This window comes from Pteropus alecto, unplaced genomic scaffold (assembly GCF_000325575.1).
Source record: "Pteropus alecto unplaced genomic scaffold, ASM32557v1 scaffold110, whole genome shotgun sequence".
In the NCBI taxonomy this organism is placed as follows: Eukaryota; Metazoa; Chordata; class Mammalia; order Chiroptera; family Pteropodidae; genus Pteropus; species Pteropus alecto.
Genome location: NW_006431920.1, coordinates 2,253,897 through 2,276,424, shown reverse-complemented (window position 1 = coordinate 2,276,424; position 22,528 = coordinate 2,253,897). Strand labels below are relative to the sequence as shown.

The 22,528-nt window shown below is 43.3% G+C and overlaps 1 protein-coding gene across 3 annotated transcripts in view; it reads right to left on the bottom strand.

The window, feature by feature from the left end:
- The window catches only part of SP110 (SP110 nuclear body protein), a 39,896-nt gene extending 21,093 nt beyond the window's left edge, over window positions 1-18,803 (bottom strand). Inside the window, exons 1-8 of one of the 3 annotated variants that reach the window (XM_025043227.1) lie at window positions 18,643-18,803; window positions 16,035-16,182; window positions 13,389-13,557; window positions 11,770-12,036; window positions 11,376-11,453; window positions 8,983-9,060; window positions 6,410-6,478; window positions 1,347-1,496 (exon numbers count right to left, since the gene is read on the bottom strand). In XM_025043227.1, coding sequence (XP_024898995.1) covers window positions 1,347-1,496; window positions 6,410-6,478; window positions 8,983-9,060; window positions 11,376-11,453; window positions 11,770-12,036; window positions 13,389-13,557; window positions 16,035-16,181 — 958 coding nt within the window. In that variant the 5' untranslated portion in view covers window position 16,182; window positions 18,643-18,803. The remainder of the gene's footprint in view (window positions 1-1,346; window positions 1,497-6,409; window positions 6,479-8,982; window positions 9,061-11,375; window positions 11,454-11,769; window positions 12,037-13,388; window positions 13,558-16,034; window positions 16,183-18,642) is intronic. The other 2 variants (XM_025043228.1, XM_025043229.1) reach the window with 2 other exon arrangements.
- Window positions 18,804-22,528: the final 3,725 nt, after the last annotated feature.

Genomic DNA, 22,528 nt, shown 5'->3' with positions numbered 1-22,528 from the left:
TAAAGCTGTTCACTGCATCTTGCAGTTCCACGATCATCTCAAGAAAATGCTTGTGTGACTGTTTGAGATGCAATACACTGTAGAATTCAGTGACCCATATTTTTCAAATGTCCATAACATTAATAAATCTTGCATGAGATGATGTATTCAAAATGCAAAATAGCATTATGCATTTTATTGCAACAGAGTATGAAAAGTTCATTGATGTGGTTTCAGATTCTACATTTACAATTAACCTTTAAGAAACTACCACTTGTTGAGTTCTGGTGTCATATCAAAGATAAATATCCAGAGATATCTCAAAAGATTGTTAGAATACTCCAACATTTTTCAACTACAGATCTGTGTGAGGCTGGATTTTCTTCCTATATTTCAACCGAAGCAACATATCACAACCGAGCATAGAAGCAGATATGAGTCCAGCTATCTTTGAATAAGCCAGATATTAAAGAGGTTAGCAAAGGAGGAGGGAAAAAAATGGCATAGACGATAGAGGCTTTGTTCATCCTTCTTGTGACCAAATTGAAGTTGTGACAGAATCACGGAGCAAACAGCAAGGAAGTTCACCTGGGATCTAGATGAACAAGCCCTACAACTGGGGAGAGAAATAAGAAATCACCCTGCAACAGGAGGAGGTAGGATGGGCTGAGGATGCAAGGCTGCCAGTCCCCAGCGGCTGTGTGGGACAGAGGCCATAGCAGAGGCTGCGGTAGCTGCAGACGCATCCTGAATAGGCCGTGGTGACAGACCTGCTTGCTCTGAGTGCCAGCGCCAGGTTGGCTGTGCAGAGGGCACCAGGGACTTACAGGGGAACACTGAGTTGTTGGAGTGAAGGCCAAAGGCTAGGGTCTCTCCAGGGCAGAAGTGCCTGCGGTATCCATTGTTCCTCTGTTGAATCTCCACACTCCCAGTGCACAGACTCAGCATGCTATAGCTGAGATGTCATCAAACTGGGTAACAGAGGTCGCTCTGCCCAGAGGATTCCCTGAAACTCTTCCTTCCCCAACTCATGGTCCCACCCAAGCCACATACAGGTGAGTCTTCAGCAAGCCAGGTGCTCCTTGCTGAGCAGAGCCAAGACTCACACTAGTGGCAGCTGGCCTCAGTTTCTGCTATGGTTTCTTGAGGCAACTATAAGCACAGCATCTGTGGATTGCTTGCTGAATCCTAACAGGTGGCCCCGGAGGGGCACAGGATGGGGCTCAACTTGTTACTTCTCTGTCACTCTTGTCACACCTCACCGTTTTTTCCCTATTAGCTTTAGACATCTACCTAACCCTGTGCTGCTGCACGAAAGGTCCTCCCACACTGAGCCTTCAAATGGCAGCTTCTGTCACCAGCCTTACCCTCAAGTCCAGATGTTTGGGCACATTCGTCCCTTGCCTTTTGGGCCCTTGTCACCACTTCCACGTTCCTGGTTGAGCTGTTCTTCTTTTGAGTCACCTGATTCACCTCTTGGAGCGTCTCTTGGATTCCGTACCCAGGTGAGGCGGTTCCTGGGCCAAAAGTGATTTGTGAATGGTTTTCATTGGAGTCCCCAGTAGACCTCCCCCACACCCATTAGAGACCTTCTTTTTCATTCCCCATCCCCCAGACTTTGAGATCTCTATACCCCTGTACCTCACTTTTCTCCTGCTATTACTCTGAAATTATATATTTTTTCTTAGGTACACCTTTCTTTTTCCTCCAAACGCACTATCTGGTCTCACTCTTTGTACAACCTGTTGAAATCAGCCAGATAAATTTGCGAGAACCCCAGAGCAGGGGGGCTTATTTCCTGTTTCTTATCTGAGTTACACCTGCTGTCAGGAGGTAACCTCATCTAAGTAAAGATGGCCAGGTGGTTTATTTCAACAGAGGGGCCTTATAAAGTACCTCTTCAGGTTCCCCAGGGCCTGCGTGTGGTATGGGAGAGATCCAGAGACCCCTAGGTGCTTCTAGTGGGGAATGGGCAAGGTTTCAAAGAATCGAGAGGCAGGAATCTTCCAGTGGAGGATGAAGCTGAGACAGAGGATGTGCAATGTGGGGGAGGGTGGGGTGAGGGTGGAAGGTGCTTGGGGAGTATGCTTCATTGTTGAAAGAAGAGATCATAATTTTAATTGGCTGTGGACTTCAGGTGCTGGCCGCTGTAGGGTGACCATGGTCCAGTGGAACAAGAATATCTCCACGGAGGCCTGGGAGGCTGCACACGTGGCACAGATACATCTCCTCCTGGCAGGTGAGCTTATTTTATTTTATTTTATTTTTTAACATCCAAGTGCCATTTCCAGAGGAAGCAGGAGTGACAAAAAGTTAGAGAGGAAATACCAGGACCTGCAGGGAGTTCAACAATGATAGTTAATAAATACTTATCAAAAACAAAAAACAAAAAACTGGGATAACCCCAAAGAGCCTAAAATTTGGCTTTAATTGGCAAGTTCAATGTTTCTTCCCTGTCACAAAAGGAGGGTTTCAGAGAAGTGAGAACTGTTACAAAAAATAAATAATACCATTTTTTTTACATACAACAGTATATTTTCAGCATGACTAAGTGTGTTCTTTTTTTCCTCTAAAGTTTGTATATCTTTTTAGGTGTTTTTAGTATTTTTAATAAAGGCGATTAATTAAATATAAAATAATGAGACTCTTAGAAATATCCTTGTAAAAATTTTCATTTAAATATCACAGGAAGAAAGACAAATCGGGAAGGGCCTGGCATCTCCTTCTCTTTCTGGTAGCTTAGCAGAGAGAAGTCTCCGCAGGTCGGAGTTCCCCAGGCAGGACCGCCGTCACCAGCCCTGGGACCCCAGAGGCTCCCCATTTCTAACAAGGTCACTCCTCTGACCGAGGAGTGTGCGCTGTTGTACAGTCACATAAATGTTCCTGTCTGGTCCCAGAAACATGTAGAGCCTCTCAGTACTGGAATGCTAGTCATAGGGCATGCAGGTCATCTATGTCTGCCCTAAACTTGGGATAAGAAAAATTTGGAGGATTGTGAGGGTTCTGCTTCTCTGCTGTGAGATTTCTCTCCAATAACCCTCAGTTCATATCAGCACCGTGTGCCGATAGTGGTATCTGTGACTCCTTTGCATAACACAATAATAAATTTGTAAACGAGCCTTTGTCAGATCATTCTCCAAATTATGGGATACAGAAAATATGGTTTCTTTCTCTTTTTTTTTAATTCAAGAAATAATTAATGCCTCCTGTGTGCCCAGAGATCACCATCTAGCCTAGAAGAGACACATTACATAAGTAAATACAATAGAGTATGTGGGATCTTCCCAAAGGGCCAGTGCTGGATGCTAATAGAAACACACAATGGGACCAACTTAGCGAATTTAGGGAGTCAGAGGGTGCCGTCTTGAAGAAGACACTGAAGCCAACTCCAGTGATGAGTATAGGAGACAAAGCCAAACGTTGATGGGAAGTAGTGTAGAGTAAGGATGTAGCATTCAAAGAGAGAAAAGCGCCAAGGATCAAAGAGGGAGAAGAGAAATGAGAGGAGAGAAAGGGAAGAGCTGGAGTTTCGAGGAAAGAAAGCTGGTCGGAAAGAGATGGAGCTGGAGGGGAAAGGAAGAGTCCGACTGGAGAAAGGTTTGACAATCACACGAAGAACTACGAGCATTATGCGGACAGCAATGGGTGGCCACGGCCGAATTTTAAACGTGGGAATGAAATCACGAGATTTTAATTAGGAAAGAAGAGATGGAATCGATAGGACTTGTCAGTGTACTAAGGCAGATCATCAGGGAGTCAAGGATGACTTAGTTTTTGGCTTGGCCACCGGGTAACTCATTTTAAGTGAAATAATTCTCCCCAAGGGTCTGTGAGGCCTACGTCATCTAGCCCCTCTCGAACTTCTCACCTGCTACCACCTTATTCTTTCCTCGTCATCACCCAGCAACACTGGCCGTTCCTCCCAGCCTCGGCTCCTTCTTACTTGCGAGTCCCTCTTCCTGAATTGTCTAGTCTAAAGTGACTTCTGCCCCAAGCTGCAAATCGCTTTTGTAATCTTATCCTTAAAATTCTTTCATCTTGTCCTCACTATCTGAAATTCTCTTGTTTCTGTGCTTTCTGGCTTATATTCTTTCTCTCTCATAACCAGAATGTAAGCTCCAGGAACTTTCTTTCTCTTCTTTTAAAAACTCTACTGTCAACTCTCAGAATGAATATATACAGAACTAATGCTCACTGTTGAATCGAGGTCTGAATGATAACTAGAAGATTAGTTTTTAGGTGAAGATGATGAATTCAATTTTAGAAATATTTAGATTGGAGTATCTTCGGGACTTAGACTGCAGTATCAACTGCACACAGGGTGACCAGTGTGCAGTTGGCTGTATATTTCTTGAAGACAAATCTGAGGTGGAGATTTTGATTTGAGAGTCATCAGCAGAGAGGTGGTTACGGGAGTCTTGAGAGTGATTGATAAAGCTCAGGAAGTGTGACTTGAATAATCTGAGTAGTTTACACTAAACCAAGGAGGCTCATGTGAAATACACGCGGTGAGAGGGAGAGAGCAACTTGTCTTTCCTCTCTGCCCAGGAAGATCAGTCACCCTTGGGGAAAAGTCACAGAACTAACTTACTTCTATGAAATGTCTCAAAAGGGTCCAAACCCTGTGATTCTGAACAATGGAATCATGCTAAGGACAAACTAAGTGAGGGAAAAGGAGCATTAAGCCATTGGTTTCGGCTGCCACCTGCTGCTTGGTGCTTCTCCCTCATTGCTATAGTTGTCTACATAGGCTATCACCTCCTATTCATTATTTAACCCAGCCGGCTTCTGCCTCCGTTACCAGTAAAATTGCTCTGGAGTCTTCCAGAGATACCATGCAGTCAAATCCAAGGTCTGCTTCTTCGTATTTATCTTAATCTCTCAGTGTAGTCAACTATTCCCTCTTGATTTGCTGACGTGTTCTCTCCAAGTGCTCCTCCCTCCTCACTGGCCTCTTCCCTCAGTCTGCTTGGCTGCATTCCTCTTCTAGGATTTATGAAGGCGATTTATGAAGGATTTATGGGTTCTTCTTTTCTCCCATGGATCTGGATACTTTCTTTTTGCCAATGACTCATATTTATATCTTTGGATTGGATTTTTTCTTGAGTGCCAGATTGGCACGTCAGGAGAGAATTAAACCTCCTTGAGTTCTCAGTGCTTCTGTCAGAAGCCCCAGTCTCCTGAGATATGGAAGTGTATACAGGGAATGTTTGCTTTCACTTCCCCTAGAAACATTTTACTTTTCACATACTATGAGAATTAGGTCTATAGTTATTTGTCTAGTTAATTGCTCTGATCCAAAATAAAATAAAATAAAACTTCTCATCTCTTGACATGGCTAAGTGGTTGCAGACAGGGCTAGGTTCCTCGGTTAAGTCCCAAAGTACCAGGACTACTGGAGCAATCTTTCCTTAGGTAATTACATGTCAAAAGGGGTGAAGACTTTGAAGATATCTCTAAGTAAAAGACAAGAACACCTAGTGTTTCTATGATTGGTGGAAAAACACATTTAAATTCCACATAATTAGAGTGAGGATCCAGGATTTTTTCAATCCGATTTCAAAGCAGAGAGTTTTAAAAATCCTCCTTTCAGAAGGAGAGGAAGATGGCTGTCCTTGTCCCATGCAAAAAGAGAAAACCCATCATTCCTCCTTCCTTGTCAATAGAATGTAATCTGCCACTCACACAGAAAGGGTCTATCAGCTCTATTCTTGCTGCCTGTAGGTCTGCATGTGGGGTATAAATACTGCATTGTTATCCTGGCTGTTGAACTGGTTGTGAATATCAATAAAGCATTCTTTTCCTTGACCCAGGTCACTTGTGTTTCTGTAGGAGTCATATATATAATGAACATGCCTGAGCAAGTGGGGTAACATCTCACCCCTTCACAGTTCTTGGCAAAGCACATCCCTGGCACAACTACACAGATGGTTAGCATACTCTTGAAATGGACAGGTCAAAACTGAATTTTAAAATTTCTCCCCAAATATATTTGCACCCTCTCTCAGCAATAGGCACTGCATTCACCCAGCCATTAGAGCTAGAAATAAAAGAGCAAGCCTTGACTCTCACTCTTTGTCTCATCCTCAGCTTCTAAGGTATCAAGTTCTGCCAACTTGATTGCCAAACGTATCTTGACTTGGCCCTTTTCTCTCCATCTCTACTGCCAGCTCTGAATCCAGGCTACTATCGACTCTCATGGCATCAGCCCTCCAAAAGGTCACCCTGCTTCCATTCTTTATTTCCAATCGATTCTTTTCACAGCACCAAAATCAATCTTGTCAAGTTTTAAGTTGGATAGTGTCGCTTCACTGATAGATCACGTCAATGGTTCCCCATTACATTTAGAATAAAATTCTACTTCCCACACCTTGACCTACAGACATGGGCTGCCTCCTGCCTCCAGCCTTCTCTTGTACTTTCCTCTTACCTCTTGGAACACTTTTTTTCTTGTGTCTCTTTCTTGGAGTTGACCAGCTATATCTTTTTCTTTTCTTCCCTAAAAAGAAAGAATACAGATCATCTTTTATGGCTACATGCATGGATCTGCCAATCTTATATGTTGGCAATTTCCAGCTTTTACTTATGGTCTTCAAATCACAGTGGCCAGGAGGGTATTGGTGATCTTAGGTAATGCTGCTTCATGAAGTAATAGGGGGAGAAGAAATTCTAAAGTGGCAGGAGAGGGATAGATGTGAAGATAAGGAGACAATGAGTGTAGGTAACTTATTCTAGAAGCTTGGCTGTGAGGAGGGAAGGGCTGTGCAGGCAGCTGAAGTGAGGTGAGGATCAAGAGGAAGTTCCTTTTATGAGCTGGGATAGGCTTGGGCCTTGGCTGGATGCAGATCTGTGTGAGAGGAAGATGCTGAATTCTCAGGAGACAGAAGGGATTGTGGACACTGTTATGGAAGGTGGAAGGGTTGCCTTGGAGAGAAGGAGGGAATCAGAGAGGAGGGGACAGACCCAGTTAGGGTTTGTGGGGTTGGTAGCCCAAACTGAGGGGATTTCCATCTGATTCCTTTCTATGCAATAGGAGGAAAAGCGATCTTTTGAGCAAACAAGGAGGCAGTGAGAAGATCAGAAGTTTGCAGCTCAAGGTCTGAGAGGAACATTGCAGGAAGTGGAATTGTCACACAGTGTGGAGGTACCATTTGCACCGGAATCGTGAAGACACAGTGGGTGCACTCTGCCCTTCTGTGTGCCTCTCCCCAGTACTGCCTGTTTTCAGATGCAGCATGCAGGAAATAGTAACAGGTGCCTCCAAGACTTGCCAGAGCATTCTGGAGAAGACAGAGAGTCAAGGCAGGTTAAGTATTGGAAATGTTATTAAGCAATGAACCTTGGACCGTAAGCTGGTATGAAGGCAAATGAAGAAAGGCAGATTGATGGATCGGAAAAGGGAAAGGCCAGGGGACCAGTCAGCCCAATGAGGTTGAAGGACAGATACAGAGAGAACACACTGTAAAAGCAAATGAGGAGAGGATAGTTTTGAATTAATTTTTGAAGATGAGGCTGAGGAGGAGAGATCGAAGGTTGAACGATAGCAAGGAGCAAATGTCAAGGGTTTGGTGTTTAAAAAAAAAAAAGGGAATTCTTGCTCTTCCCATGAGCGACCTGAGGTGACCTCTGAAAACGGTCCACTATTCACTTGACCCAGAAAACTCCACAAATTCATGCAAATCAAGAGGTTCAAATCTTCATGTTCACTTTAGGAACACCCGTGAAAATGCCCAGGCCATCAAGGGTATGCATACCCAAAAAGCCACAAGTATTTGAAGGATGTCACTTTATAGAAGCAATGTGTGCTGTTCCATCGTTACAATGCTGGAGTTGGTAGGTGTGGGTTGGATGCTGGGTTGGTGGCCCAAAAAGAGTGTTGAATTTCTGCTGTACATGCTTAAAAATGCAGAGGAATGCTGAACTTAAGGGTTTAGATGTAGATTCTGTGGTCTCTGAGCACACCCAGATGAACAAATCCCCAAGATACTGCACAGAACTTACAGAGCTCATGAGGGAGTTAACCCTATCTGGGCTCTCCCTGCCACCCTGAGATGATCCTCCCTCACAGGGAGCAGGTCGTGCCTATACTGGAAGAGGAGGTGGCACAGAAGTGAGGGATATCCCAGAAGAAACTGAAGAAACAAGAACTTACTGTCCAAGAGTAAATTCAGCATCAAATAAGTGCTAACGAAAGTTAAAAAAAAAAAAAGAATTCTTAAATTAATTATTGGGAAGTTGAGCCAGCCTTGAATGATGAAAGGGCCTGTGGATTGCTTTTGGGCATGGGAGGCCAAGCATTGCTGGAGGAAAATGTCATTGGAAATGAGCAGACGAAGGACTGGAGAGGTCAGATGTTGGATGGGTCTGTTATCCACGTGTCCCTCAAAGGTGTCCAGGATAATGGCAGGACTTGAAATGACAGAAAAACTCTTAAGTCGGCTTTCGAGGTCTGCTGGGGAGTTGTGGGAAACTAATGGATGATAGTGATGAAGAAGGAGAGAATGTTTCACTTGAATGGTTAAGCCTAAAAAAAAAAAAGAGAATTGGGGAGCAAGGGAGCTGGCCGGGGGCAATGGGTAGCAAGGGGCGGATATCCAACCTGCCTTCCACCATGAGGTGAGTGATAGCAGAGAACATGCAGCCATGCTTAAGAAAAAGCAATGTCCTCTTGGAGAACCCACTTTCAGGTAAAGAAGGAGACACGACGAACCCTCTAAGAAGCTATGGATATAGGGGAGCTTGCTGATTTCAGAACAGGCAATTCCAGTGGGTGCATATATCAATGTCCCTAAATTTCTTCCCGTTTCTCTATAATTTTCATGAAGGCTTTAAAAAACGATGTCGTTAATGGGAATTGCAGAAACAAATTGTACTGAGCCTCATGACTACAATCATGTAGTGAGGCTCATGATAAGATATGATAAAAAAAAAACAAACAAACAAAAAAAACAATGCAACTCCAAATTCCCCTCCTGACATCTACGGGAGGAAGGCACTCCTTACCTTTCTTGTTGGGAGCTGTGCTGGACGCCTCCTGGAGCTCTTTTGCGTTGTTTGGTTCAGGAGAATCATTTCTTATCACTGACAAAGGAAACAGAATTCATTTCCGAGTCCAGAATGGACTGAAGAGAAAGTACTGAGGGAGCTCAGTGGGGGAACAGGAGAATATGTGTGGCCCGGGGCCGGGCACCTGCCCATCTTCAGGGATCCCTGGCTTTCCCTTGATTTCAATCAACTTGTGGTTACTGCGACCTGTGTGACTATCACAGTGCCAGGGAACAACTGCTCCGCAGAGAAGGGCTCAGTTTGGCCTATTTAGGTGGGTTCCCCTTACTCAGTGGAAGAGAAGTACAGAGGGTCTCAGCAGCCCTCACTCAGGGAATGAGGCTGAGGTCAGTGTAAGTGGTGACCTTGAATTCTGATGGCCACAGTGAGAGAGAGTGTCTGCCATATGAAAAATACATGTTATTGCCTAGATGTCTGTGAATGGATATTTTTAACTCCCTTTATCTGTGATTATTTCATCTTGAGATGTAGTGAAGGAGGCTTAGAGCCTTTCATACCTCTGTACACAAGGACTGTACAAGGAGCAGCCACCCTGTACTTGCTAACACTTGTTAACAGCAAATAAATACAAAGTTCTTAGCTTTTGCTGCACTAAGTAAGACAGAAGGGCTTGAAGCCATAACAAATAAAGGCCCATCTCAGGAAAGGCTGTCACCTTCTTGTTTACACGATGCTGTGATATCTGTCTTAAATTCTGGCCTACTTAGGAACAGGTAACTGAAGTAGGTGGAAAGCAGTTGCTAAACTTTTTAAGTAATTTGTTGCACTTCAAAATTTTTTAATGCTATCAATTTTTAAAAGCCCAAACATAGAAATTTTGAGGGTTGGGAGTGAAAGTTCCACACAATCAGGGTGGGGGGTTGGGAAGGGTGACCATCCATGTCCAGGAGGCATCCACTCTATGTTAGGGCCACACAGTGATTTTACTTGCTTTGCATTTAGGTGGAGCGGTTTTGAGCTTTACCTTATTGAGTGACCTCGGAGAGTGGCTGAGGGGGACAGTCCTGCCCTAGCTCAGTCCTTTGTGCTGTCCCTGGATTCCTGCCAAAATGCCTTCTGGCAGATAAATGTCCTCCTTTTGCAGAACCCTTGATGGTGTCTGAGTCCAAGTCCAGTGGGTACTAGTGGGGCTCCTTTCTCTAGTCATCGGTCCCCCACTCCAGGAGCGGGGGTTTCCTGCCTGTCTAAGCTCCCAAGGGCTGGGTAAACAGCGAGAGCCAGACCATGATGGTGGTTGGGAGCAATGAGGGGAGCCCCGTCCTTAGAAGATTCCAATGGCTTCTCCTCTTTATAGACCTGAAAATTAAGGTGGACTTAAGTTGTCCAAATCAAGATTATCTGGCACGCTGGCTGAGGGAGCATGGCACATCTCTTGAGCACCTTCTTCACCCTTTATGTGGGAGGTTAGGTTGTCACTGGACACTGAGCAGAGGAAGAAAAAGAATTTCAGGTCCCAGGACCAGCAAGCGAGAACCAGAGGAGAAAAGAGAACAAGCTACTCTAGACAGTAAAAATGATGGGGCCAACAAAACACCAAGGCTTGGTGAGGGCAGGGCAGAGTGGGACAGTGAACCATCATTTCTTTTCAACTGGCTACTTACTAATTTAATGATGGTACTTACTCTTTTCTTTTCGAAATCTAAAAGATGGAATCCTACATCGATATGGGCTTCATGATTATGTTAGCCTTATTTGGACAGTATGTATTAGAAGTGTGGGGGAAACATTATTTGGACCAGATAGGGCCCCTTATTCTCATAATTGTATTACTCAGGGTTCATGATACCATTTCTGGCAGCACCCAGATGTACCTGGTTATATTTAATATACTATAGTCTAATTCCTTTATAATGATGGTTTGCAGTAGATACGTGACATGGTCTTAGAAACTAGAAACGAGATCAGGTCCAGCAGACCTTTAAACATTTTAACATCTTTTCTGATAATTTCAATAACATTGCTCTTAGAATTCAAACCATACGTAAAGTTAATATGGTTGAAACTGAAAGGCCCCTGAATCAGAGACTGAGCGGTCGGGTGAGGGTGGAGGATGTGTGTGTGATAACCATTTCCTGTCAGTCAGAACAGTGTGTTTCAAGTGTGGGTTGGACAGGGATGCTGGATACCACAGCATCATACTGGCCGTGGTGGAGTCCCTATACGCAGTCCTGTGCCCAGACAGTGCATCGGTCCCCCTCTTTTCTTTTCCTTTGTCACACCCAGTTTTTGCTCTCAGGGTTCCAGGAGGCCACAAGCCTCCTGGCTGGCAGGTGCGTGTTCTCCCTTCACAGCCACCTTGAGCTAAACTAAGTTAGCCCCAAGGATCTTACTTTGCATAGCGGTAGAGGGAGTGCTGGGCATCTGTTGTGAATCTGCTTCATCATTTGTGTGAGTTGTTAAGTTGGTCACTGAAGAGAGAAAAGAAAATCATTACAGGATACAGGAGAGTGAATGGTAAAAATGCCCAGGGCAGAAGGAGCACCAAAGTCCGAGGGCAGAGGGTTGGGCTGTCCAGTGGTGGAAGCAGTGAGAGAGAGTGTCTGAGCAACAGCCTTGCCCAAGCCCCTGGCAGTGTCTGTAATCCTTTTTGGACAAAGCTGTGTATGACAGGCAGGTGCATGGAAGGGGCAGGTCAACACTAAGAAAGGACCCTGGGGTTCTTGACATGGCCACAGGCATCCTGGGCAGGGGATGCACAGGTGCTGGACAGCTTCTGTTTCTTACCTGGAGTGATCCTTTTTTTCTGGGTGACTGTGAGAAGAACTCTGGCAGGGCCAGCAGGGCTGGATGGCTCGCCCAAGACCTCCACTACATGCTGTGGGGATGCTCCAGGTGTACTGATTCTGGGCCCAGGGGTCAGATGCCTCGATGGGGGGTGCTGCGGTGGGGGTAGTGACAGCAGGGTCTGGCAGGAGCTTCTTTCTAGTGAGTTCGCTGGGGCTTCAGGGAGGGTCAGGGTGGCCTTGCTCCGTCCTCCATAGGAATTGACAACTAGGATTAGGGAAGAAGCACACATCAGTACCCTAGAAACTCAAAATTATTTTTGAGAAGGGATTTCTTTACACTCGACTTCCAATAGGTAGGGGACATGGAGTTATTCTGGGGAGGAGCCCACAAAAAAAAATCACAGAGTTGCAGATCAAGAAAGAGACTTGAGCTCAGTCAGGTCAGGGGGGCACGTTGGTGTGGGGTCCCTCTGGCCATCAGACTTGCGTCGCATGGCCTCTGAGGGCACGATTCTCCCAGCACTGTCTCAAGGCTGCCATGGCCCGCATGCGGCTGTGCCTGCTGGAAGATGACTTTTCTCATTTGCTGCCCCTTAAGCTCAAGGAATCATTTCTCCCTTTGGGGAGGAGCCTCTTGATGGTAAAGTGTCAGAGAGCCGATAAAGAGCCGTCACAGTAGTGACTCCACTAGTAAAAGGTCACAATCCAGTGGGATCTGCTGGTCTTCCCCTGTTGTTCTCAATAGTGAACCCTGTGTTTCGGCCAAAGTGTTTTCCCTTAAACCTAAAATGGTATTACCATCTGCTCCTCTTACCTCTTCCTTCCCGGCTCTATCATTGCTCTTTTTCCTTTATTTATTCCGTTCTTTCTCTTTCTCAGTGTGCTTCACGTTCCACTTCTTTTTCATGCCCTCTCTCTCTATCTCTGTATCCACAATTCCTCTCCCTTCCTCGTCAGCTGCCTTTCTTCCCTCCTCCAGCTTCGCACTCTGCCTTCCAGCTTTCCTTGTTTAGAATAGTCATTAAAATCTCAGGCCCTGGTATTAGGGGATCCAAGTAGGACTATGGCTCTGCTCTTAACAGACAAGTAACTTTGGGAACGTTATTCTGAGCTCTCATTTCCTTATGTGTCATATGGGGGTAACAATGACTCCTCAGGATTCTTTAAATTATGACATGAGATATTTGTGCTTGGGATAATGCCTGGCACATAAGAAGCACTCAAAAAAAAAAAAAGATGCTTATTATTAACCACCTCTACCTACTACTCTTTCTCTCTGGTTCTCCTTGTCCTTCCATCAGAAATGGTCTCTGTAACTTTGCATTTCTGTCACATAATGCATTCCCTAGAGATGTCCAGTGTGCTAAACTGAACAATTTCCCCCAAATTCATAGAACTGGTCCTACAGAAACATTTGTGTCCTCTAGAAAGTCATCATAGGTCAGAGGCTGGCTGCTCTTCCTGCCATACTCGTGAATGAGTAAGACCCGTACCTTCCCAAAGAGGAAGTAGGCACTTGACGTGCTTATTCCACAGGGCCGAAAAGCACCCCCAACGTTCAGCATAGCAGCTGCTCTCATGCTTCTATAACCCAAAAGTATTCAAGAACCCTCATACCACTTAAGAAGCTATTTAAAATCATCTTCAGGTCGGGGTATTCACGCAGGTTGATCTGGCTGAATAACAGCTGCAGAAATGACAGGCTGAACGTGTCTTCCAGTTGGGAGAGAATGTTGTAGACCACTCTGTATACAGGGACCAGGTTTCTACAGGCTTCCAGAGATTCCTTAAGAAATGGAGTCAAGGAGTATTACACATGATTATAAAATGGAGTGGAGAGCCTTCTTAGACATTTCTGATTTTCTAAGTTGTAAGGAAGCTACTTTGCCCTTTTAAGAAGGAATTTAACACAAAACGTAGAGTCAAATTCTCTACTGTAGAGAAGTGGCAGTTCCACATGTTTACTTTTGAAACTTCTCATATATTTTGATAGCCATAGGAATAAATAATTTAGCTTTCTTTCAAATAAATCTGTTTTGTTAACCTTATTTTAGGTACATTTAAGATGAAAAGAGAAAGTTTAAGGAAGGAATGTGAGTCGAAGGCTGCTATGGTGTAATTAATTCTCTAAGGCTCTGGGTAGGACACTTCAACAGCGGACCTAGTGGTTGGTCACTAATGGCAATCCTGTTGATTGCTTGTTATCCTCTGCTCTCTCTTTCTCTCTTGGACTTGATGGCCAAAATGGGTTCCAGCTATAGGATAAACATGGCAAGAGAGAATTGATTGCAAAATACTTATTGAACACGTACTAATCTAGTCCTCGGGCACAAAGCAGTGGAGAAGATCAACATGGTGCTACCCTATTGGGGGAGGGGCACTGTCAGGCAGAGAAGATGGGCATTAAATAATATATGCAAATTAAATAAGTACCCAATTATCATTGAGAGAAGTTTTATAAAGGGAAAGCACAGATTTCCATGAGAGAAAATAACGCGGGGGTTCTTAATTAGATGAGTAAGTCAAGGAGGCCTCTTTGAAGAGTGACATCTGAGCTATGATCCAGAGAGGCCTTGGAGCCAACCAGGCCAAGACAGGGGAGAGATGGTTCTACCACTGCTAAATCTTCTCTAGGCTCAGGAAATGCTTTAAAAACCCCAAATCATATAAAAAGAGTGCCATTATTGTCCACATACTCATATCTCCCACTGCCTGCCTTGCTTCACATTAGAATGGACTATAGGTGACAAGCTCTTAGGAATTATTATTATTTTTTTAAATGCAATTCCTCTTTTATGGTTTTGTAAAAAATAGAGCAACACAACAACATGCCCTGCAGCAATTAAACATTTCCTGGTCAGCAGTTTCTTCTGAAGTTGAGGTCTCCAGGGCTAAAAGCTAGGGGGATACATTCAAACCTTTCCACTTCGGTCAAAAAAAGAAAAGAAAACAAAAAGGCGAAAAGCAGTCCTAGCTTGGCCATCTGATGCTGTGTTGTGGTATCTAGTGCTGTTATCGTGAAGCCATGAGATGCAGTGCCTGTGTTATTTTCTGCCCCAGCTGGACAATTTTGACTTTCATGCAGATCCACATCAATGCCAAGAAGAACCGCAGTTAGTCCTGTTCACCAGCTGACCCTCACATTTTAGTTTGAAGAATTCACAGTTTAGCCAGATGCTGTTACTAATATTGGTAATCACTGAATAGAGTGAATAAATTTTTCTACTTCTGGATGTGTCTTAGAGTTAAATCATCATCTTCCTCTTTCTTCTTCTTTCTTAGAGTGAATAAATTTTTCTACTTCTGGATGTGTCTTGGGGTTAAATCATCATCTTCCTCTTTCTTCTTCTTCTTTCTCCTCCTCCTCCTCCTCTTCTTCTTCCTCCTCCTCCTCCTCCTCCTCCTCTTCCTTCTCCTTCTATTTATTTATTTTTTTATGGGTAACATCCTGGTTTGCTTGGTTTAATTTTTTTGTTTTTGTTTTTCATTTTTTAAATTAAGTTTATTGGGGTAACATTGGCTAATACAACTATATAATTTTTAGGTGTACATTATAATTTGACATCTATGTATTCTATTGTGTGATTACCACCCAAAGTCCAGTTTCCTTCAGCTGCCATATATTTGACCCTCTTTACCCTGTCTACCTCTGCCCTCCTCCCCTACCTCTCTTAGGAATTAAAAGAGTGCCATTAGCAGGTTAAATTGTGACCCCTCCCCACCAAAGATATGTTCACTTGAAACCTGTGAATATGACCTTATTTGAAAAAAAGGTCTTTGCTGATATAATTCAGTTAGGAATCTTGAAATGACTAATCATCTTGGATTAGGGTGGGCCCTAAATTATGATGACAAGTATCCTTAGAAGAGATTGAAAGGGAGAAGACACAGAAAAAATGTCTTCTTTCCATGTAGAGATGGAAAGAACAATTGAAGTGATGTTTCTATAAGCCAAGAATACTAAAGATGGCCAGTACCATCAGAAGGCAGGAGAAAGTAGGGAACAGCTTCTCCCTCAGGACCTCTAGAAGAAATCAATCCTGCCAACACCTTAATTTTGGACTTTCAGCCTCTATAACTGTGAGAGAATGCATTTTTTTTTAATCACCTGGTTTGAGGTTACCCTATGACACCCCTTTCCCTAATAATAAACATTTTGGGCTAGTGCTTTCAAACTCTGGGGGTTTGTGGTTTGAGACCTCAATAATCAGGCCTTCCTGGTGAGGGCTGGGCTGCTGTGGGAAAGTGGTCAACATGACTCACCCTATACATTCTCTCAGTGATGAAGGATTTGTCTCGGAGGCCTTCGAAGAAGGGAAATGGCTTGCGTATGGCGTAGGAGATCTCCAGCTTCTGGTACATGAACTGCTGGAGGAGAGCATTCTCTAACGCCGGGGTCATGGTGAACATCCTATAAGGGGCATGAGAAGAAAAGATAAGCAAAGCCTTGAAGGATCTTGGGAAGCCACTCTTTGTATTCAATGGGTGTCTAAAGAAAGGCATTCTGGTCCCAAAAGCATCTTTGAGTAGTCTGCAAAGCAACATTTGCCTCAAAGACTCATGGGTATAGGAAGCAATGACAATGCCCAGCAACAATGTTGGCTAAAAGTGACCGACAATAAGATGTTGAAATCCCAAAGGGGCTGCTGCTAAACATCAGGCAGATATTTTAATAAGCTAATTGTTATTTATTTATTTTTTTAAAAAAGCTAATAGTTATTGAGTGCTTCCAGTGTGCCAGACTTTGTTCTAAGGGTTTCACATGCAATAACTTATTTGCTCTTCACATAACCCTTGCAAGATGGTTACTATGACTGCACCCATTTTTATTGTCAAGGACAGTGAGACATAGAGAGGTTTAATCACTTGCCCTAAGTTGTGGAACTTGGAAGTGGTGCAATTGAACAAATCCCGACTTTCTGGTTCCTGGCTCATAGTCATAAGTACTATAATCTGTGGCTACATTGAACTGTGTTAAGATTGCTTGGACTGCAGCTAAAGGCCCACACTAGCAACGCTCAAGTAAAAGGGACTCCCCAGAACAGATAGAAAGACAGAAACCTGATAATATTTAGAAACTTTAATAAATAATCTACAATCTTCAACACACAAGTAGGCAAAACATAAAGACGTGAAGAATATAAGAGATATGATTAGTAAAGGTGACTTAACTGATTCATGTTTCAATTTCATATCTCAGAAAAGACATGTGCCTTTTCCCCTGCCCATGCAACATTTATAAAATTTACCATTTACAGGTTATGAGAAAATACCAGTAAGTTATCATAGGCAGAAAATTTACAGATGACATTCTTGACAAATTATTTTTTTTAAAAAAGAGAGGTATTAACAAAAAATTCAAAGCCAAAACAAACATGGATCCCATTTTTCCAACTTCATTTTATGTCGAAGAGAAAATTGAAATGTAATTAATAACCATTTACAGAAATTTAATCCCAGTGGTAGATCGAGTGCCCGTTTCTCTCTCTCTCTTTCCTCATTCCTGAAAACTTTAAGTTTGACAGAAAAAAAAATGTAAAAAAAAAAAAAAATCCACAACAGTACAGGAAAACAAGAAAAATTGCCGTAAGAGCAATTGTCTATAACCATGAAGGAATCCTGATGGACAGAGAACAGGCGGGAAGGATGTCAACCATCCACGATATGCATGAAGGAAGGATATTTCAAAGAGCATATGGCCAGAGAAAGTCAGAATGAACACATGCTAAGAGGAAGGAGCCCGGGGTCCCACTTAGGATGACTAATTAATTACACAGTGGCATTCAGAACAAAACATCCTCCATATTCCTCATTCTTTTTTTTTTTTAATCAAAAAAATTTTTTCAATTACAGCTGACATTCAATATCATATTAGTTTTAGGTGTACAACATAGTAGTTAGACATTTACATAGCTTACAAAAGGATTCCCCCCAATCGATGTTCCTCATTCTTCATCTGTTATGATTCCCAAGGATGAAGAACAGAGAGGTTAAGTAACCTGCCCAAGGTACTAGGTGGCAAAGCAGAGCTCATCTGAGCCAAACACCATTTATCACTAGTGCATGATACCATGTCTCATATATGAGTGTTCACATTTTTATTATGCAAAGGAGTCTGAAAAACGAATAAGCAAAAGACATGAACAATTAGGTCAACTGCACAATAAATATAATAAAAGAATGGTAACTCACTAGGAGTTGGAACTGTGCAAATGCAGACAACTTAAAATAACATATTTGTCAGTCAAACTGGCCATGATAGAAAATAATAGCAATAATCACAGACACTCCTGGTGGAAATGTAAACAAGTTTAAATGTTCGGAAGGCTAATTTAGTAATCTGTGTCAAATGTCCTGAAATATGTGTTTCCTTGAGTCCCAAATTCCACTTCTAGGAATTTATTTCAAGGAAATCATTATAGATGTGCTTAAAGAAAAAAAAATAGAGTTTGTGATACACAGTAGAGGAAATTAAATGTATTCTCCTTATTTCTTCTTTTCCACCAGCTTCCCAACTACCCCTAGTCACTTGCACAGTGGATTTGGAATGAGTGTCCCTTTCAGGCAGAGTGCAGGATCCCAGAGCATAGATGAGGAGGGCGGATAGCAGTCTCTTCCCAACCACGACAACAGGCTAGAATATAGGGGGAAGGCATTTAGGGGGAAGCTGTGTGTGTGCTTCCCCTCGACGGCTGTCCCCCATTCAGTAGCCTCCTATTCAATTCCCCACACCCTCTCTCTCTCTTTGGAAAACACAAAGAGAGAGCCTTACAGTTTAAATAGTGGAGTTTCACCCGGCAGCTCTGCCAGGAAATTAATCAGAAAAACCGGATATTCAAAAATGAATAAAGCAGTCGCGATGAAAACCAACCTGAATGCTGAGTTTGTTACCTGCTCCTTCTCCTTCCCCAGAGTAGGGGTCAGCCAGAGGGTCAGCCAGGGGGTCGCTCCTGGGAGACTGGGAGAGTGGCGAGAGATACCAGTGGGCAAAACAGGAAGTCTGTGCTTTGCTACACGCAGCGAGGGGCCGAGCTTCGGAGGAAAGAAAAGTGAAAGTATTTAGAGCAGATCTTGCAGGAAGCTGAAGACAGTGCCTGAAGCCTTTCCCCACTTCTGAAAACTTGTGAGATTCCTAGGACACCTGGGGGTTTCTAGAGGGGGGCTGCTGCCCCTTGTAGCCAGCCTGGGAGAGGGGTACAGAGGGGAGCAGGCATAGGGGTCCAGCCCTAGGATCCCCGGGAGCTGAGAAGCTACCATGTATTTGCTTCTCTACCGGCCTCTGTACTTTTTGTACTTCTATATTTTGGGGAGTGATGAAAATGTTCTAAAACTGGATTGTGATGATGGTGATAGTTACACAACTGAATAAATTTACTAGACGCCATCAAACTTTAAAAAATAAGAAATTAAAGGGGAGATCAGATATGTCTATAATTTGTCAGGATAAAATTATTACTTTAAGAAAATTGAAAGAAAGTGAACCAGAATATAAAGAAATCATGTAGAGGGAGAGAGAGGCAGACCTCCAGGCAGGAAAGTGGCTGGGAGCCAGGCAGGCAGCTGGAGCTTGGAGAGTGTGGAAGTCCCGTCTAAGGCTGAGCCAGGGCAAGAGAAGATTCTAGAACAGCTACTCCGGGGAGGTGGGGAATGTCCCTTTATACACACCCCTTTTAAATATTCCTAATGTACATTGGCATGTAGGGTCTGTGAGAAATCTTAACTCATAGGAAAGTGTTTAACTTATGTATTTATATTAAATTTATTGAGGTGACATTGGTTAATAAAATTATATAGGTTTCAAGTGTACAATTCAGTAATACGTCATTTGCATATTGCATTGTGTGTTCACCCTCCAAACTCAAATCTCCTTCCGTTACCATATATTTGACCCCCTTTACCTTTATCTACCTCCCTGCTCCTCCCTTTCCCTCTGGTAACCACTAAACTGTTGTCTGTGTCTATTATTTACATCAAAATTTCTCAAATGTATTTGACCCCTGGGTTTCCCCTACAAGGACACAGATAAACCCCCCAGAAAAGAGATGGCGAACATGGTTCTAGGGTCTAAGAAGACTTCCATGCTTCCTATAGATGCACCGATATGGCGTACCCCATCCAAGTGTATACCAGAGCAACAGGCCTGGCCTGGTAGGTCACTACGGTGGGTGATGACAGAGATGTGGAAGCTACAGCAGGTCAACAGTAAGGGGGATTAAAACTGTTTTACGCAACTGCCACACTTTACCTGAAGCCCTTCACTTAAACTAGAAAACTTCTTCATGAACATCCTGGGTACCAAAACCTCTTTCTTTAGACCTGCCAGAGATATATCAGCCAAATCCGGGGGAAGATAAAAGAAAGAAAGGACTGGAAATAATGTGAGATCAAACAAAAATCATTAAACCAGAACAGGATGTGAATAAGGATAAGAGGTGCTTCTAAATAACGCATGCTTGAGAATGCAGTAATGGAAAACCTTACCTGTAATTTCACATTCAAATGACATATGTACTGAGAGTTTATTAAATTATGTGTACTTCTTTTAGCTCAATTTTATTGAGTATGCATTCATCTAAAGTGTACATTTTGATGAGTTTTAACAAATATAAACAGAACCACAATTAAGATAGAGACCATTTCATCACCCCAGAAAGTTCCCTGGTGCTTTTTGTGGGTAGTCATCTCTGCAGCCCCAGCATCAGGCAACTGCTGACCTTCTTTCTATTGCTATGGGATTGCTTTGCCCGTATTAAAGTTTTACATCAGTGGAAACATACAGCATATGCTTTTTGATGTATGTCTTCTTTTGCTTTTGAGATTCATTCCAGTTACTGAAAGTCAGTAATTTATTCCTCTTCAGCAGATGTGCTGACTACCTCTTGTTCATCCTGTTTGATCACCATAATCTCACCCATGTAATCAATCATTGTGATGTTGTATGGGGTATCCAGGTGATCCAGATCTCTTTGAAGTATATTATGACAAAGGATAGGTGAGTTATTTTTTGTTACCTCAAGAGAAAATTGTAAATAAATATTCTTATCTATCACATGATAACGAAAATAGTTTCTGATATTCCTTTCTAATCAGAATGAGAAAAATTCATTTGCCAAATCAATGGCCACACACCGGGCACCCGAGGCCAGGGGGATGACCCAGGCAGGGAATCTTACTGCCCAGACTGCCTATCTTCTTACCCCAGTTTTCTAGTATTTGCATAAATTCTGTGCGCTACCTAATATACTTCCAAGAGATTGATTTTCTCCAAATTAGCCAGAGTCAATTTGGTTACTTGTACCCTCAAACCCCAACTGATTAAAAAATTGGTACCAGAGAGGGAATCGTAGGTGATAGATCTTCATGGGAATGTGATTAATCTGGGATTGGTTATCTGACTTAATTGGACTTAAAAATAGTGAAATCTCATTAGTGCTCCAGGATGAGACTTGGCTGGATTTTGCTGAGGGAGGGCGCAAGATTAGCTTATCGCGTTGGGTTATGATCAGGACTGTACAGTTCACTTCCCAATTCCAAGTGTCAGATCTCAGCTCACTTAGCAAAATGGAGAGAAATCTTTCAGGTAGAAAGAAAACATTAATTTTCCTTTAGGTATCACCTACTTGACCTAAATCTAGGTGGGAGAAAAAAAGGAGAAGGCAGTCCAGAATCTTCTCACCCCAAGGGTCAAATGGAACAAAAAGATAACTCTGCACTTGAGTGAGGAACCAAGGACTGTCATTGGTAGTTGTGGGCCAGGCATCTTTCACCCAGAGAGACTGATTCTGTAGGGAATGTAGAGACAAACAAGGCAGTGGGAAATAGAACCTAAAATTCCAGCTCATTGTTATTCGGGATAATGCATGATGTTGCAAAGTAGGACTTTCTCATAAACTTGAACGGAATACTCCTTCAGTCCCAGTTTTACCATCGGTCAGCTGAGAAATACTGAAGACCTTATGCTAATAAGCAAAAACAAAACAAAACAAAACAAAAAAAACGGGCGCATTTATGTCAGTGCCTTCTCAAGATTTCAGCCAGTAGTTGAAGCTCAGTTTTTTTTTCCCCCTAATAATTCTGGCTGCATTTGTAAAGTGCCCACATATTCTAGAAAATTTGGAATGGCACCTCAGGCTTCTCTGTCCAAACTTAGTACTTCCCTCTGATTGCAAGAGTTGGGAGATTTCTCTCTGTAAACTGGTTGCTTTCCAGAATTTTGAGGAACATCTTCCCCACTTTACAACGCTGAGCCCAACCGTGTCCAAACACTGGGCCTTCCTTGTTCAGTCCAGGCTCACTACTGTGCCCACCAGCCCCTGGGCCTGAGAGAAGACCAGAAATCTTTGGCTTTCCCTGACCCTTTTCACGCCATCTCAGCAAGGGGAAGGGGCAAATACGAAGTTCACTTCCTCTCCATATAACTCTGCCACCTCACCTCAAAACAACTTCGATTCCTTTGAGTTAATGAATTAGACTTTCTGTTCTCCTGCCTTTGCAAGAACAAGTGGCCCTATCTTCCGCCTGGGTCTGACCATGCTCCTCCTCCCTGGGGCTGAGGACCGCCTTGAAGGTTGGGAGGTGGGACAATAGTGTGTCGATGCACTCACGTCACGCTGCTCGGCAATTTCACTTTTCTTTTACCCTTTGGGTGCAATACCCGAAGCGTCGATCGAAGAGCAGATGTTCTCATCAGAGCTCCAGAAAGCAGAGAGGCAGAGTAAGTCTGATCAAGCGGGACCGTAGGCCAGCCCCTGGGCCAG